The sequence below is a fragment of the Leptonotus elevatus genome, chromosome 17 (genome assembly GCF_054856555.1).
Source record: "Leptonotus elevatus isolate MCC_2025b chromosome 17, RoL_Lele_1.0, whole genome shotgun sequence".
Taxonomy (NCBI): Eukaryota; Metazoa; Chordata; class Actinopteri; order Syngnathiformes; family Syngnathidae; genus Leptonotus; species Leptonotus elevatus.
In genome coordinates, this window is record NC_141255.1 from 16,348,654 (window position 1) to 16,366,909 (window position 18,256).

The window sequence follows — 18,256 nt, forward strand, 5'->3', positions numbered from 1 at the left end:
AGGTGCTGGTGATCAATTGTTATGTCGCCTTGGTCTCATGATGTCAACATGAAAACAGGATGAAGACAACTGATTAATTTCCAATCCTAATATAAGAGTGGTTCTTATAGGGATACTTGACTCATTGAGCCATTTTCAGCAGTAAAAAGTTAATATTTTCAGTCAACCCCCCCCCCCCCCCTTTTTAACATATTTTTTAATATGTTCTATACAGCCCCACTAGTCTAAATATGGTATTCTGATTAATATTGCATTAGCGGTATATGAGTTAAGCAGCAAAATCCAACTGTTTTTATCCTTCACATTTTGCCACTTGCTGTCGACTGAAGATGACATCACAGTTGCTAATGTTTAAGGTAACAACCAATCACCAACCACGAGCAATATTGATGTCATCTTCAGTCGACAACAAGTGTCAAAATGGCTAAGATGGATAAAAACGGCGGGAATTTGCTTCATAACTTATATTGAGCAAAAATAAATAAAAATGAAAGTTGTCAGACAAATATGTGCAATATGGATTCACATGTAAAACAGAATGTATGATTCCGACATGTTGGAAACTTTAGACCTGAGGCGTGCTTCCAACTAGTCACAAATATTTTGCCAAGTAGCCTTGCTTCACCTGTAGGCTTACATGAATAATGAGTGTGAGAGGGAGAAATGCCGCATGCAGGGTTGTCAGATTGATGTCTTAAATCACAACCATATCAGAGCTTTTGATTGGCCCAGCGTTAGGGTAGGGAGGAGTAATTCGTTTAACAGGTTAGTAAGTAAGCCCTTTTTGAAATGATACAATTTATTGCAAATATTTCCAGACTCCAAAGTTATAGCTCGCAGACCGCCAGGAATCTAAACACACCAGTTTGAAAACTGCCTTAACAGCACAACATTGTCACAAGCGAGACGTGTCAATAAAATTCCACCTGTGTGGCGAGCCTACCAAATTCCACAGCTCTGATTGGCCGCCGTAGTCTGGCCATTTGTTAACTTGATGGCTAGCCTCGTGTGGCGTCTCCCGACAGGTCGGCCTGTTAATATGTTATGTGTAAATCTCTTTAAGGTGTTCTAGTGCTGTTATCAGCTGTTGATATACAATAAAGTTACATGCTGGTCATTTCAGGAACATGTTTGTGATTAACTCAAGCAAACTCTACAAACAAGGTAAACGTGTCGGTGGAACCCAAATGAGATCGGGGCCTCATAATTACAGGGTGAACACAACATTAATTTGGCTATTTCTTCTAACATTGGTTAAAGTATTCATTCATTCATTATCAATCGCTTATTTATTTTTAATTTATTGTAAATAAAATTTTATGTATACACATTTAAGCTTTTATTTTTTATTTTTATTAAAGTAGAAGTCAAGCTTAAACATTTCTTGACAGTAATCTGTTATATGTGACCTCACTAGTCTAAACATGACGTTCTGATTAATATTACATTTTGGGAATTATGAGCTATGAAGCAAAATCCAGCTGTTTTTATCCATCTCAAGGGGCAGCCATTTTGCCACTTGCTGTCGACTGAAAATGACATCAATGTTGCTCAGGGCTCAGACAACAACCAATCAGAGCTCACCTGTTTTCTGAAGCTGCGCTGTGATTGGTTGTTACGTGAGACCTGAGCAACATTGATGTCATCTTCAGTTGACAGCAAGTGTCAAAATGACCGCCCCCTGAGATGGATAAAAACGGCTGGATTTGCTGCTTAACTCATATTCCACTAACGAAATATTAACCAGAATACCATATTTAGACTTAGTGGGGCTGCATAGAAAATATTATTGAAATTTGGGGTTGACTTCCCCTTTAAACAATAATTTAACTAATTATATATTTTAAAATGTGAATGAATAATTGTTCAAATTAACTATTATGCATACCTGACATATAAATATACGAAAACGTTTTTTTTTGTCTTCAATCTCATCTAAGAGTGACATGGGTCATCTGTCCACTTTAAAAATCAACTTTGGCCTTAAGCACAAAAGCAGAAGCACTCAAGCTCATGCATGTAATATGTAGTTTTATGGTAAATAGAGGAAATAAATACTTACAGTAAAGGTCCTACAGTTAAGTGTAAACATTTTATAAAATATTACTAACCTCACACCTGACTTCTGTTAACATGTAATCCATCGATGTGTCTATCAGTCATTTGAACTGGACTGCTTATGTTTTTTTTTTTCTTTTAGTGCATGAGTGACATGAGTGTGACTGAGTGTTTCTCATCCGTCCTCACCTTGTCTTTACACGGTCGTTGGCAATTTTTTGCCGCGCACACGGCGTTCTCGTCGTTGGAGTCTTCGGCACCAGACCACTCGTACTTGGAGGGGATGTCGAGAATCTTCTTCTCCTTCCTCTTCTCCAGCCCTTCTCTGACGGCCTCTGCCTTGGCGGCCGCTTTCTCCTTCCGCTTCCTCTCCTTCTCCTCCTTGGCTAAACGTTTGGCCAGCTGCTTCATCTCCCGATTCTTATCCAGGCCCAATTTCAACTTCTTTTTTTTGGCTTTGCCCCCGAGGCCAAGCTCCAGGCCAGCCCTTTTCAGTTCCTTGGACTTGGATGGTCGCACGCCGCCCAGTGTCCTAGCCCCAGCGGCGGATGACATCAGCATGTGATGGTGGTGGTGGTGCTCAGCTCGCTCCAACTTCCGCTTGCGCTTCTTCTCTGAATCCTTGATCTTGATTTTCAGAGACTTCTCTATTGGACTGTCATCAGGCTGCGGGGGAAAAAAAGTCATCATAGAACCACCATGCAATAGGTTAAAATTCATGATACAGAGGGACACTCTCAAAAAAAGGAGGAAACTGTGGCTACCTCCATAACTTGTAAGAATCTTTCCTCCAAGGGAGGATGCGTGGCCTGCAGGATCCTCCAGATGTGCTGGGTCTCATCTAGAGACACTTCCAGCAGGTCACCCAGCATCATCAGCTCCTCCAGCTGGGCCTTGGCTTGCGGTGACAGCTCCAGCACTGGTGGCTCCAGACTGCGAGGTACCAGAGGAGTCTTCCTGGGTTGCTTTCGTGGTGTTCCCACATCTGGAATATCATTTCCCCCCCCATATTTTCTGTCATGGTAAGCACTTGTTTGAGAATGAATAGAAAAGAGAGAAGGCTCACTTTGTACAACAGACTTGGAAGCTGATGAGTAGGCGTGTTCTGCGCAGAACGAGGGCGTGGCAGATGGCCACATGTGACTAACCACCTCTTCTGACTTAACTGGGATTTCGTCATCGCAGAAGAGGTAAGGCTTCACTTCTCCTGGGTCCTGCAAACACAACATTAAAAAACTATGATAAAATGGACTCTGTTAACCTCCGATTGATTTTATGGCCACTTTTACCACTTTTACCTTCATGTCGTAACCATACGTCTCCCGGATGTCCTCATCTGAGTCAGTCTCCTCATCGTCATAGTCTACAGACTGGCGAGGTGACGTGGCTCTGCTGAAGCCTGACTGCTGGAAGGTCTGGATGTGACCCTGAAAGACAACATTAGATTATCTTCTATCAAGGAACTGCTGTCCTTTTTTTGCCTATGACTCAAATACCAATACCACAAGAACTTTTGATACATACAACATTTCCAAAAATAAACAATGGCAGGTTATAGTGCATTTTACCCTTGATCCCTAACATATCGTGAGTAGTATATGTCGTCCTACCTGCAAGTCGGGGTTGGCTGCGGCTTTCTGCAGCTCGGCGTTTATGATCTTCTCTGTCTTTTCCCGTGCAGCTTGCTCTACCATGCGCTGGCTCAAAACAGAAAGCTTGGCCAGGGCGGATGACAGTTCCTCCGTGGCTAAAGCTCGACGTGCCCGGTCCTGGAAGCAACGTTGAGAATTTGTTTTCCGTTTTTTCCTCACTCATGGTCACTACAGCAGTGGTTCTCAAACGTGCGACCAGGAGCCATGGTGTGGATGAAACAACAAAATAATTTGCAAATAATTATATATATATATATATACATATATAAAACGTTATATCATACCTGACCTTACAGGGCTCTGATATGATTGTTATCTATCATTCCATCAAACTTTTTTTTTCCTTTCAAAATAAGAGGTGAAATTTACTTCAAATATGACTTTAATATCAAAATAGCATGACTTTATCTTGGAAATTTTTTACTTTATTCTCATAATATTATGACTTTTGTTCTCTAAAAAACGTGTTCTTGTCAACATCACTAATCTTCTTGAAGAAAAAAAAGATACTACTCTCATAAAAAAAAAAAAAATTCTATTAAAAACCATGATTTTATTTTTGTAATCATCCATCCATCTTCTGCCGCTTATCCGAGGTCGTGTTGCAGGGGCAGCAGCTTTAGGAGGGAAGCCCAGACTTCCCTCTCCCCAGCCACTTCAACCAGCTCCACCAGCCAGATCCCTTGGCGCTCCAAGGCCAGCCGAGAGACATAGTCTCTCCAGCGTGTCCTGGGTCGTCCCAGGGACCTCCCGCCGGTGGGACATGCCCGGAACACCTCTCCAGGGAGGCCTCCTGGAGGCATCCGAACCAGATGCCCGAGCCACCTCAGCTGGCTCCTCTCAACGCGGAGGAGCAGCGGCTCGACTCTGAGTCCCTCCCGAATTACCGAGCTTCACACCCTATCTCTAAGGAAAACCCTACAGAGGAAACTCATTTCAGCCACTTGTATCCGGGAGCTTGTTCTTTCGGTCACAACCCACAAAGCTTGTGACCATAGATGAGAGTAGGTAAGTAGATAAACTGGTAAATCGAGAGCTTCGTCTTTCGCTTACAATTTTTTTCTCAAAAATTTATTTTTCTAGGGGTAGACGTGTTAGTTTAACTGATGTTACAATTATGAAGGGATCCTTTGCAAACCTCTCCCATGTGAGGGGTGCATCAACCCAAAAACGTTGAGAAGCCTTGATTTCAAGTGCGTACCTGCCAGCTCATTGCCCTCTCAGTTAAACACTGGAGGGCCTCTCCTTCTGGTAGTCTCACAGGAAGCTTCTGCAGTGACACCAGCAGAGACAAGATGGTCTCCAACCTGGGGCGCCTGGACCGCTGACACAGTGGGCACAGAAATTTGGAGTCCTTGCTATTGCTCTGCCAACCGGCGCCGAGCTTCTTCTGTGTTCCCGTCTTAGGCAGAGGCACGCACACACCGTGAAACCAATCCTTGCACAGTTCACACTGCAGCATGAAGCCGCTAGCCGTCTTCCGACAAAGGCAGAACTTGACTTCCTCGATTCGGTCGGCCATGGCCATCTTGGCCAGGTTGGCGGCGCGCAGGGAGTGGATGGCCTCCACCTCTTTCTGCTCTTTGGCTTTGAAGGCGGCGACGACGGTGGAAGTGTCTCGCGCCTCCTCGAGGCTCTCGTCCAAGTCACTCAAGGTGTCGGGGTCGAAGCCTCCTCGCTCCTTCTCCATGAGCTCCCTCACTCGTTTCCGCTTGCTCTTGCTGTTGCCGTACACGCCGATGTCCACGCGAGGACTGAGAACCTTAAAAAAACATATGAATCATCACAAGGGGTACTCGGTTTCATTCCAATGCGGAAATTGATATGGCAGGGAAATTGTCCTCTTTTTTTTAATCAAATGTAAGATTTAAAAAAAATAATAATAAATCCCAACCCAGCTAACCTGAGATGCGACATCTCACCTGGAGTAGTGTGTATGTTGAGTTCTTTTTTAGAAAGGTGCGGCCAGTCCTCTCCCTCCAGGCTCTCGCCGAGGCCACCTGAGACTCTACATGGGCCAGCGGATCGAGACGGACCGGGATGGAACGGCCCCGGGCCAGCAAGCTCTCCAGCTGCTCAAGGTAAGCGTAGCTACTCCCACTCTGCGTGTGGAAACAAAGGTCATCGTCACAGATCCAAAAACCCAAAGTAGGGATTCCCAAACACTCGTGTAGACAGATCTATGACCTTTGCACCAATTTACCACTAAATTACGCCAAAGTAAATATTTTTATGAGACATGGCTTTGGCCCAAGCATATAAATATAAAATAGGTGAGTTTTCAGCAAATAACGGAGGATAGGTTCGCACCCCAAAAATAAAAATCAGCAACTTGGCAAATAATCAAACCACGAACCACGAACATGCTGTGACTCACTGAACTGAGATGAGAACATTATTATTTCAGTATATATGCAGTACTTTTTGTAACATTTTTGTCTGGATGAGTGAGATTCTTCTAATGTAAAAAGTGTGTTTATTCAATATAAGGTTGGGAAACACTGACCAAGAAAATATTCTATACCTGAATAGCGTCCACCTTGGCAGTCCAGTCTTTGGCTTTTTGCAGGGCCTCTCGTAGAGCCAAAATATTAGGTAGGTATGCTGGAATGTTCCTGGCCTCCAGCACGATACTTTCCAATGTCACCATGCTGTGTCGAGGCCTTTGTTTAAATACAAATAGGAAGGAGCAACTCAACATGCTACTTTCAGCAACACTGTGTATCCTCTATACACAATAAGTTATCTGACCGAATGCAGAACAATACCTGGCCTGCAAGCAAGCACGGGCCTTGTCCTCCCATTTCTCAGAGACCGTGAGGATCTCCTGCAGTTCGGCCATCGCCTTCTCCACGGCGTGATGGGGAGCCAGGCCCACCCCGGAATCAATTAGCCTCTTCATCAGCTCCAGGGTGACACGGTGAGGTTCCGTCAAGGTGATGCGGACCTTGAAAAGAAAGCAGATGTCACGTGGAGACTTCACATCGTTACAGCTATGATATTTAAATAATGGGTTCTGACCTTTTGGGTCCAGGGCTCTTTATTGGGGAGATTTTTTTTTCCCAAGGACTCATCATAATCTTAATGCTAATAGCCATGTGCTCCCCCCATATGCTATTGGAATGTTTTTTTCTTAAATATTTCAACCAAAATATTCCTGACATGTTTAATAGAAAGCAACTTGTAACAATTTCAAATGAATCCAATTCAATATGCTTCCACTGACACTAGCTGACATGCGCCATTTGCCTATATAGCTAGTTTACAAAGCACAGTAAGTGCTTTGCCAATTCAGCAATTTGGTTACTGTATTTAACTTTTTAGCTACTCATAATAAATAATACATAAAACAGCAAATTTATTGTATTAATTTATCCATAACTATATTACATGTATTAGCTTATATATATATATATATAATAAATACATTTGTCAGCATAGAGTAACTTATTTTGTGGATCCCCAAGTTAAAAGAGCCACTGTTACATAAAGTATTTGGAGGCCAACCTCATCAAGCCAACGGGCCTGCTGGAGCTCCTGTTTGAGGCGAGGAAGCTCGGGTAGCTCCACATCCAGGCCGCTACCGAGATCCAGAAGGGCCTGCAGCTTGGAGGAATCCGGCAGCTCGTCCGCCAGCGCGATCTGGGCTCGCTCGTGGAAGTCTTCCACATTCTCCAGTAACTCCTGTCAACATGAATACTCCAACTTATTTTCTGTTACTTTTTCAAAACACGATCTTGGTGATACAAACGGGAACGAACCTTCACTTGTTTGGCCTGGCTGATGATGCAGGGCAGCTTGTAAAGCTGCTCCACAAAGGCCTTGAGCTCATCTACAGTCAACTTGCTGCGGGTCCGACTGCTCTCAGAACGCAGGCGGCTGCTGTGGGTGGAAAACCAGCGTAGATGTACAATTGTCTCACTTGTGTGCAAACACGTCATCTTACCTGTGCCTCTGCTTGCGACTGAGCAACATTTGAGCTACGGAGGAGCAGGTCTCTGCCTCTTTGACCATTTCTCGGAGGCGGCGGAACAGAGAATTCTCCGGGTACTTCCTGTCCTCTGCGTCCTCCAGCAAAACCTTGAGCTCAATTAGATCTATGAGAGAGAGACTGTGCAATTAACCCATTTGGGCCAGGAACGTGTGACCGCGCTTCTCCCTTTAAACCCGGGAGAGCAGATGTGTCATTTTGTTCTGTTTTGACTAATTCTTGGTCTCTTAGCTGATGAAATGCATCAGAATATGCACAATAGGGTGACGTGGGCCCCATAGCATATCCTGGAATTTTATTCGAGCGTTTATGGTTGACGCTGATTCGCGGGAGTTAATAAATAAATGATGCGATTGACGACAGCGCGGGAGGAATTAGAATCAGAGTCTACAGTGACATACTGTTAAGAAATGTGTTTGTAGACAATGAGGATGTTGAAAATTCTTACGGCTTTGTAACGGAATGGACGACAAATAATTACCTCGATCCCCCGAGGTTATTACAACTGCGCTTCAGTGTTGAAGGTAAATATATTTGGAGTTATACACCCGCAAATGCAACATTTGTTTGTTGATTTAAAAAAATATATATACTGTATATTGAAGGTTTATAATAATAAACTGAGGTGTGTGTGTGAACGCCAAAGGTGTAAGCTCTAAAATGTTTTTGGAATTATGTTTCTATCTGCTTCAGGAAATGAGATATCAATTATTTTTAATATTGTTGAATGTTCTTGAACTCAAAAGTCACCCCTAGGTTTTAGCGGCATGTTTTGTCAGGCACTGTAGGCCTTAATGGGTTAACACGCCTATTACCAAGCAGTGTTTCCCAACCTTAATTGAGCCAAGGCGCATGTTTGGATCAGAAAACAAATTTCACAGCACACCACCAAACCAAAATGTCACAACTACACATGCAGTTGAGGAAATTATGATTTAGTCTCAATTTACTCACAAATTGACCAGGTTTTAGGTAGATACATTTTGGGAAATTGGATAATTTCCCACACACAGTGGTTGCGAATCACTAAGGTAGAAGATAGGTAGAAACCTTTCTTGTTCTTCTGGTCTGCAGCCAAGGCCTCGTTGATCCTCTTTGCCCAAGTGTCGTATGACTGCGCACGATTCTTCACGCCATACAGCATGACCGGAAACTCCTCCAGATCGTAGCGATACCTGAACATGAAAGGTTTACTTCATTTTAGCCGAATGCAAGAAAAGTAGCGCAAAAAAATATGAAGAGCTTACCTGAGGCACTTGTTGCTTAGAGGGCAATCGCAGAGCTCTGCTGCGTGGTGGAGACAAACCAGCCGATCAGGACAACAAGAGCAGGTGAGCGCAGAGAGGAAGCAGGTGGTCTTGCACTTGTAGCACTGGCGCTCGTCATCGGGGACCAGCTCAAAAACTTCCTGCTCAGAGGACAGCACCCCCTACAGGCAACGAAGAACAAGTCAGTTTTCACAGAAAAAAATTGGATTACAATTAACAAGCTCTATTGACCATTTGCAGCGATGTCACGTGATCACGTGACTGCCCTATGACGGACGGCGGAAGGAAATGATTGTTGAATGGAAGTGGACGTGACCCGGAGCGACTTAGTGACTTAGCGACTGTTATTTTACAAATTAAAAGTTATTATTGCCCATAGAGCCATGGAATCTAATACTTCAACCGAAGGTCGCCTGTCAGTCGGAGTTGCACATTAAGTCGGGACTCATAGAGCGTGATATTTACTTTAGTTGGAGATCGCTAGTTTGAAAACAGCCCTTACCTTCTGTTGCATGCTATTTTTACCAAGTTAATCAAATCGCTGACTTTGCCGGAATTCACAGCGCACGACCTATATCATTATGTAGTCAATGCCGTCTCTTCTCCTTACACCGGGGCTGATTTAAAAACTTGTCGCTGGCTGAGTCTCTGGGACAAGATGCTACGCTCACACCGGGGGACAATATACCTCGTAATGCAAAGGTAAAACTTGTTTATCATGCTAACTGACTTATTTTTATCAGTCCATTCTATATTGAAATGGTGTGATGATGTTGTGTTACTATGTTTACTAGCATGGAACAAATGACTATCATAGTGGCAAGCTATGCAGTAATTTCATGAATATAAATCCGGCTCCAGAGTGAAAAACTCCAAGCACAATGACAAAATCCCCCATTATTAAACAGTCAAATGCACTTAATAGTTTTGAAGAAGGTATATTTTAAAACTAGGCTGTGTGTTCGTGCAGTTGGAGTGGACGCTAACTATCTGGCTCGTTAATGTGATTTGAAACACGCAATTCGACACCTCTGTTAGAGTGTACGTTTACTAGTAAAATTACAACATTTATTTACTAACCTCGCAAAAAATTATCACTGCAAGTCCGTGAATACTTTGTGGGCTGCCAGTCCTTTCTGTTGATTGCTGCTATCAATCAACGTCTTTTGTCTTCATTAGTAGGTATGCGATAAAAAGCAACATTTGGTTTACTTCTTTGTCTGTCTGTACAACCGACTGCAAAGCAAGATATGAGCCTTTTATAAGATAATCCATTAGATAAAGGACTTTACGCTGTACGAGATTCAATGGTTACAATACAGGCAATTGGCTCTTTTGCCGTCTAGCGTCCCGTAGGGGGCGTTCTCGTGAGGGCTGTGACGTCACGTGCAAAAAGTCAATATTGCAGTTCGATATTTGCGATCCTGCTATATTGTGGATATTTTTAGGCAGATGTTATGTAGAACATAATTTTCCAAATGACAAACGGAATGGCAATGTAGGGTGGTGGGCTGGGACGGTTTTGGTCAATCAGTAGTCATAATCCTATTTTAAATGGCAATCACAATATTGGGGGGCGGGGTCGGGGGGGTGCAATTAGTTTATTTTTCAAAATTGTTTAGCCCTACTCAATATATTATACATATTTAAATGTATTTGTATTGTTTTAAAAGTGTATTTTAAGTAATTTAATAAAACAAAAACATGCTGTCAATGCTATAAAAACATGCCTGAAACACTTGGGATGGAGCGGGGATTACTGAAAGTGAATTCATGAATGGAGAAGTGCATTACTCACCATTTCTTGGATTGCCTTTCTGAGCTGAGTCTCCTCATCCATCACTTCCCCCATCTCCTTAACAACAGCAGCAGCCAACTCCACGTCCAGGCTGTCTGGATCAGCGGCCATCTTGCACAACAGCTCGTCGTGCGAGAAGACACAATAGCGGCGAAGGCGTCGATAATGAGCCACGCACTGACGGCCCATGGGTAACTGGGAAGGACGTAACCAGATTAATATTTAGATTAGACTCATTCATTGAGACGTTATTAAACATTCTTATGAATGGAGGAAGCATTACTTACCCAATCAGCTGTGCAAAAGTTAACAGCCTCTGCAAAATTGTAGCCCTGGTTGAATCCACTGTGGTAGGCTCGGGGAAAGGTGACCACAAACTCCCCTGCACACTGATTGGTCCTGTATACCTACAAACGTTTTTTTTTTAATGTGGCTCATCAAATATGTAAACTTTCTGTGGAGATTAATGTAAACAAATCAGGAATTAATTACATTTACAGCTATAGAAGTTGATCATGTCAAATATGAATTTATTCTGGGCTGAATGGAAGTCAATGAGTATTAATGCCTTAATGGGTTGGGTAGAATAATATTTTACTTAACATTTATGTTTTTGTTCTTCAATAAAATAATTGATTGTTCCATAAAATAATTCAAACTTGATAAAATTCTACTAATAAATATATTCTGTTCAAATGTCCCACTTTATATTTTATTATTTTACACTGACGTTTGCTTATAAAAGAAAAGCATTTTTTTGTCTTATATTTATACTTGAATATGATACCTTTCTAAAATTCCCCAGGATAGCGTTCCATATTTATCACAAATTTTCCACCTTTATTCAACTCTAATAAGAATGATCATGTGTGAAGACTTGGTCACATACAGGCACGCCATGCTCCATTAGGATGTTGGGGTTCATGATGGTAACCAGCTGATGGAGGAGGTCCGGCTGCGATTGAAACAGCTCCGGAGCTAACTTCTTCATCACCTCCTCTAGCTGCTCTGCTGCGGACGCCGGCACTCCATACCAGGTCTTTGGCTCTCCCCTGATGTTTGAAGGCAAACGGAGGAGATGAAACTTTTTGCAACAATGACAGTGACAAACGTCTTTTCACCAATCTCACCAATGGAGGAAATTGATGGAGTAACTCCAGTGGTCCTCGATGTGCCAGCAGAAGGAAGAGAAACACATGCCCACATATAGCCAGGGTACCTTCATGCCCGAGATGTCCACATTGATGTGAGTGAGGACCGACTGCTCCAGCACCGGCATGTTGTTCAGATTCCATCCAGAGTTGGCGTACTCCTAACAGGAACAGTAAAGAAAAAAATGCTATTAATCATTATTCATAACACTGTGAAAAATGTATAGCTCACTCCCCCAACTACAATGAGTATTTTTTTTTATCTTATCAAAGCAAAGCAGATCAGTCATCTCATTTCACCTCTTCATCTCCCAGTAGCCTCCTCTTGCCGTCTCTGACAGGAAATCCGCTGCCTACGTCCTTTGAGCTGATGTCGGCTCCGTACTCCACAATGACGTCCTCCTCAATGCTGCTTACCAGGCGCCAGAACTCTTTCTCCACCAGCTCAGTGGGCACCATCTTTGAAATGAAAACCAACTTTTAATATGTACAGCATGTACTTTATGACAGACAAAACATCCACTGTAAAATGTATGTTTCTAAACTTAGTTTACCTTTTATTTATGTATTAATTTACAGTGTGTAGATAAGTTCAGTGCTTAACATATTTACATTTCATTCTTTCATGAAACATGAAAAGTTGAAGTGATAAAGCCACGATTTGTTTGCATTACTGTAATATGATTTATGACATACTGCAATGTTTATTTGGACAGGGATGTTGGAAAAAAAATTCTGGTATGACTGATTTATAGGAGTGGTAATCGCCGCAGTAGCAAAAACGTTCCTAATTAAAATTAAACTGCATTAATAAACTAACCACTACAGACAAGGTGGTAGCACTGCACACATGGAATACTACCTCACCTTTTTAACAGATGTGCTGCTTTTATTATTGTGACATGACGACGATGATATTGTAGCAATTTTAATATTGCGATATCACGATATTGCCATTATCCCTAATTGCAATATTGACAACAACAAAAAAATCAAGAATAAGATTATATTTCCAAATCATTCAGCAATACTTTACATACATGGACTGGCATGTTGAAATAGTCCGACTTGAACTGGTCGGCCATCTCTCCAAAGCTCTGGAGCGTGTATTCCCTCACGGCCTGCTCAAAGCCAAATGCCTCTCTGGGCTTACTGCACTCCTACATAGAAAAAAATTGGGAAAAAATATGAAAGCGATACAGTACAGAAGGGAAAATGGATCTTGGTAGTTGTGTTAGGTTTACCTCTGCGACACACTTGGGGCAGCGCCAGTCACCTTTGGGCACATCATGTAGAGGTGGAATCAGGCAGAAGGTGTGGTAGCTGTCATCGCAGCCATCACACAACAGCAGGCGGTCCTCCTCATCGCCACGTCCGCACATCAGGCAGAAGTACAGGTCGATCTGGGAGAGCGATATATCAAGTTAGGAAAGTAATCAGATGACACAAAACTGTAGTCCGACACTCACAAAGTTGACTTCAAGCGTCTCCTTGCGCGGCCTCATTTTGATTGCAAAGGCTTGAGCTCTGAGGTGACGATGCTTCTTGTTGTAGCCGTCGTCTGAAGCAGAGTTTTCGGCTGATGATTGCATTTCACGAGGGAAATAAAAATGTGGGACAATTCATATGTTTCTTACCTGTCGCCACAATTTCAAAGTCCACCATCTTGGGACTGGTACCAAAGAATTTGAGGCCTTTAGGCTCTTTGTTTTCCCTCTAGAGAGATAACGACAAAATTAATGAATGGCAAAATTAACAAAACATATTTTCTTTATAAATTGACAAATAAGATAACATTTACTTCTATGCCATGCTTTGTTTTGCTTCACAAACTTGATGACTATACAAGTGTAATAGTTGGATTAAACTTGAAGCATGGCATGTGTCAATTGGCAGAACACCATTTGAAAGAATACTGTTAAAAACAGTGAACTTGAAATAAGTTACATTATTTGGTGTACTGAAAAATGCAGTTTTACAAGTAGTGTAAATCCTTCTCGATACCTCCGATTTAAGTCGCCTTGAGCGTCTTTCGGACCGAGGACGCTCTTTCACCTGCGCTGCGTCAACTTCTCCATCTTTGTCCTCATCTTCTTCTTGGTCATCCTCCTCAACTGCCTCCTCACCAACTCCCTCATCAATTTCCTCGCAGTCATCTCCCTCCTCGTATAGTTGCTGGATGCCCTAATGGAAAGCAATATGTGAGAATTTCAATACAAACGGCTGAAAAACAAAACAAATAAAGAAGATTTATGGACCTGCCTTACAGTCAAAGTGGCCCCCGACTGGAAGAGCTCATAGGGGTAAAGGATCTTTTCATAGTGTGATCGCAGGAGTGAACCGGTGCCTTTCCCAGGCGGGAAGCCCATTCGGCTGCTCACTTTCGACCACCTTTTCTCTTTACACACGGTCACAAAGCCGCCTTCAGATGACACAACCTAAACATGTGCAAAAAAAATTATGTTGAATTATACACAAATACACTCCATGAAATTGACTCCAGGTTTACCTTGCTAAGTTGATACAGATCCAGGACCTTACGCTCCACGTGTGGGAAACGAATCTTGGATCCTTGCAGCTCCCAGAACTTTGCGATCTGATCCAGAAAATTGAGCTTCACCCGAGTGAGTGCCTGGACCCAGAGGAGAGAAAATCTGAAGTGAAGGACAGGTGAAGGGATGCTCCTCATAAATACAGTGCCATTGGAGTATTTTGTAATGATTAGAGTGATCACTGCGTGGTGGCAGCAGTTTGATGTACTAAAACTCTTAAACTCAAAGCACGTGTCATTATAAAAGAGAGATTTTAAGTATTTTAATGAGACTGGATTTATTCTTGATTTAAGAGACTGCAATTGGTGCCGTCTTAGTTTAATCCCAAACGTTGAATTAGCGTGACAGTATTTTTATGAAAATTTGATTGATGTTGTGAACAAGTATGCACCATTTCGAAAATTTGGGATAAAAGAAAGGGGTAATCCCTGGTTTTCTTCTCAACTTTCAAATGTTCTTAATGAACGCAACAAAGCTTGGGCAAAAGCAAGATTATCAGGTCTACAAGAAGATACATTTAGGAGGTTAAGAAATAAATGTTCCTCATTAGTCAGAAAAGCTAAAGTGGAATACTATTTGTCAATTATAACATAGTTTGAATGATCCAAAACGTTTCTGGAAAACAAATTAAATCTCTCTCAGTAAGTGATAAAACACTGGCTTTACCGACTTATGTTGTTGGTACATCCTCACTTGTTAGAGAGAAACATGAAATGCTGAATTGCTTTAATGAGTGCTTCATATCAGCTGACTCATCAAAGAACCAATCCATTAATGCAGTCGTAGATAATTTCTCCTCTGCACCGGAGAAGCCCTTCTTTAATTTTCAACCCTTTACTGTAGCGGAGGTATACAAAGAGCTCCAAAGTCTTGACACTAAAAAGTCATATGGCCCAGATTTTTTAGAGCCGTAATTCTTAAAAGTTGATACTGATGTGATTGCAAAACCTCTCACATATATTTTTAATCTTACCATGTCTACTTCAACTATTCTAAAAATATGTAAAATCTGCTTTTGTATCACCACTGTTAAAAGGCGGTGACCCAGCTTTATTGAGCAATTACAGACCCATTTCAAAGTTGTCTATATTGTCAAAAGTCTTAGAGGGTCTAATTAGCAAACAGTTCAAAGAATTCTTAGAGTTGCATTTAATTTTATCTGGCTTTCAATCTGGATACAGGAAAAAGCATAGCACTATAACAGCGGCATTAAAAGTTGTAAATGATGTTCTGCTATTGACAGAAAACAGAAATGTGTTTCTGTTTTTATAGATCTGACCAAAGCATTTGATTCTGTAGATTGCACTTTATAACAAACTATGGTCCACAAACTCATCACTGTGAACTGTATTCCCGGGTTGGATGGCCTGCTTTGGACACTCGTTGGCTGACACACTGGTACAGATTTATTTACAAGGGACTCATAGGGTTACTCCCTCCATACTTGAAAGTTTATCTTCAGTGAAAGTCTGATGGACCTTACTGTCTTCGTTCTCAGGACATCTACTGACTGCATCTTACTAACTGCCCCTACTGTCAGGACAGAGAAAGGAAATATGGCTTTTCAGTATCGAGCACCTACAGTTTGGAATTTTTTACAAAAGACAATTCAACTTCCAGATCTTATAGCTTAGTCTCAGTTTGATGCCATTTTAAAGAACATGGAAATTAAGTCATTAACCTGTTGCTGTTTTTAATTTAGTGTTTTAACTGTACATAATGTTGTGTTGTGCCTCTTGGCCAGGACTCCCTTGAAAAAGAGATCTGCGGATCTCAATGGGATTTTCCTGGTTAAATAATGGTTAAAAAAAATGTTATAGTAATGAAATGAACTAAATTATGCACCCAAAACATATATATTTAAAAAATATATATATGAGGCAATGCCATTTTACGCCACTACTCTGGAAGGTTACTACGTTTGTAAATTGAATACACCTTTAGGTAATGTGCCTATCCTTAAAAAAATGCCTCATAAAAGCTAGAGAAACGTCGAACTTAATGCATTTGTCACAATGATGATAATAAATAAACTTACCTCAAGTTCATTCAATCTTTGTACTCGAGGCGTGAACCGGAAATGACGTACGTCGCATGCAAACGGCGGCTGCCAGTCCTTGGAGAAAGGGGAAAAATGGAAAATGTTTGACGCATAAAAGTAAATTAAAAGGCTTAATCACGATGTAATACGAATAATATAAGGTTTTCCGAACCAGTAGCACACTACGTAAGGAAATTGTGACTTTGATGTGGGTTGTGATCCGTCCAGGACCTGCCTACTTTTTTGTTTTTTATTAAAGGTCCTCATTCATATAAAAACAATAATACTATCCATCCATTTAAATAAAATCGATAACGTCCAATAATGGTTGTTTTTAGGCCTGTACAAAATAAAGTGAGGTGTGACTGGGCTACCTGAGGCCCGACGTCGAGTTGACGTAGCTAACGTAAAGTAGCTTGCTGAATGCACAAAATGTGAGTTGTATTTCTAACTATTTTCCATCGATATGAGATCTTTTTAGGGTTTATTAATGTTAGATGATGACATTTAACATAAAATGAAGGCGTTTGCGAGATAGTGCACACAACAGAAGCCTTGTGTGACCTCTAATTGGGGTGATGGTAAGTGGTCTTATTTTTCTTGAGAAAAAAATAAAAATACAAAAAAATAAAAAAATACAGGCCGACGGAAAAGGAGCAGAGAAAAAAACACGTGATAGACAATAACTCAAACTGTTCATGTTTTTGTGTTGTTACGTGGACGTTTACCTCAGGGGGTCTGATCTTGCAGATGCCAGTTTTCTCGGCGATGGGCCGGATTTTGTTGATAAATCCAAGGGGGTCCGAGAAATCTTCCCAACTTGGCTCAAAAACGGGACATTCGGGAGGAGGCACAAACTCACCGATTGTAGACATGTTTTGATGTTTTTCCCTCAGCCCGTGAGGAGTATAATAATTGTGTTATAGTAAATATCCCCAAGTTCCTTTCACCAGGCCATAACTAGATCCAAATGTTCCTCGTCGCGTGGAACTTCCTCCATCATCTTCCTTGGTGTAAATAACGTCAATGACGTTTATGAAAAGAGATGAAATGGAGATATTTTGAACGTTACTCCATCTTGGATTCATACAAAAAGCTTGGATTTGTGTCGCTTTGTCGCCTCTCCTACAGAGCACAGAGGGCAGTGTCAGTCCAAAACGCCATCACGCCTCTTCTCTCACGCCGGAGATACACAATAGGGGTGAGTAGACGACTTTATCCACCATTTGATGGCAAAACACACACGTTCTTGTAAATACAAAGAACGCAATCCAGGATAGCGACGTTAGCTGTGGGCGCTAACCTAGCTCGGTGTGTGTACCTGTGTAACACATGATCTCTTCGCGATGTTGCACTTCCAATCGAGCGGACTCGCGCCGAGCAGTATGCTGCCACTTAAGGTATGCCGATGTTACTGATAAAACGCCATCATTGTTCTTCCAAATCGGTTACTATCGTACATTGTTGACTGATGCCTTCAATTGCCTCCGCCATTCATTGACGCGTACGGGAAACTAGCACAGAGGGGCTAATTTAGTTAGCTTAGCAACACAGCATTGCGCATCTAACGTTGGCTGTAAACGTCGCTTTGCCAGGGTTAATTTGACATGTTGTGATTACGAAAGCTTTACTCATCGTGATTAAAATGTAAAAAATAAACTGTTATTTTTCTGATGTCACTTTTTATTAATTTAACGTTGCCTGTAGCTGTTGTTGCCATATTAATCGTGCTAGCGCCTCTTAGC

The 18,256-nt window shown here is 41.8% G+C and overlaps 1 protein-coding gene across 4 annotated transcripts in view; it reads right to left on the reverse strand.

The window, feature by feature from the left end:
• kdm5a (lysine demethylase 5A) overlaps nt 1-18,208 on the reverse strand; it is an 18,964-nt gene extending 756 nt beyond the window's left edge. The window contains exons 1-28 of one of the 4 annotated variants that reach the window (XM_086060117.1): nt 17,240-18,206; nt 16,509-16,586; nt 14,428-14,550; nt 14,186-14,356; nt 13,923-14,102; nt 13,556-13,634; nt 13,388-13,479; nt 13,163-13,321; nt 12,959-13,078; nt 12,219-12,377; nt 11,898-12,079; nt 11,657-11,819; nt 11,055-11,174; nt 10,768-10,962; nt 8,949-9,130; nt 8,752-8,876; nt 7,657-7,807; nt 7,472-7,589; nt 7,218-7,394; nt 6,479-6,657; nt 6,235-6,373; nt 5,633-5,812; nt 4,912-5,472; nt 3,669-3,827; nt 3,357-3,485; nt 3,125-3,272; nt 2,823-3,043; nt 2,248-2,724 (exon numbers count right to left, since the gene is read on the reverse strand). In XM_086060117.1, coding sequence (XP_085916243.1) covers nt 2,248-2,724; nt 2,823-3,043; nt 3,125-3,272; nt 3,357-3,485; nt 3,669-3,827; nt 4,912-5,472; nt 5,633-5,812; nt 6,235-6,373; nt 6,479-6,657; nt 7,218-7,394; nt 7,472-7,589; nt 7,657-7,807; nt 8,752-8,876; nt 8,949-9,130; nt 10,768-10,962; nt 11,055-11,174; nt 11,657-11,819; nt 11,898-12,079; nt 12,219-12,377; nt 12,959-13,078; nt 13,163-13,321; nt 13,388-13,479; nt 13,556-13,634; nt 13,923-14,102; nt 14,186-14,356; nt 14,428-14,550; nt 16,509-16,586; nt 17,240-17,386 — 4,914 coding nt within the window. In that variant the 5' untranslated portion in view covers nt 17,387-18,206. Of the gene's footprint in view, nt 1-2,247; nt 2,725-2,822; nt 3,273-3,356; nt 3,486-3,668; nt 3,828-4,911; nt 5,473-5,632; nt 5,813-6,234; nt 6,374-6,478; nt 6,658-7,217; nt 7,395-7,471; nt 7,593-7,656; nt 7,808-8,751; nt 8,877-8,948; nt 9,131-10,767; nt 10,963-11,054; nt 11,175-11,656; nt 11,820-11,897; nt 12,080-12,218; nt 12,378-12,958; nt 13,079-13,162; nt 13,322-13,387; nt 13,480-13,555; nt 13,635-13,922; nt 14,103-14,185; nt 14,357-14,427; nt 14,551-16,508; nt 16,587-17,239 lie in introns of all 4 variants that reach the window. The other 3 variants (XM_086060116.1, XM_086060115.1, XM_086060113.1) reach the window with 3 other exon arrangements.
• Between the last annotated feature and the right edge of the window lie 48 nt (nt 18,209-18,256).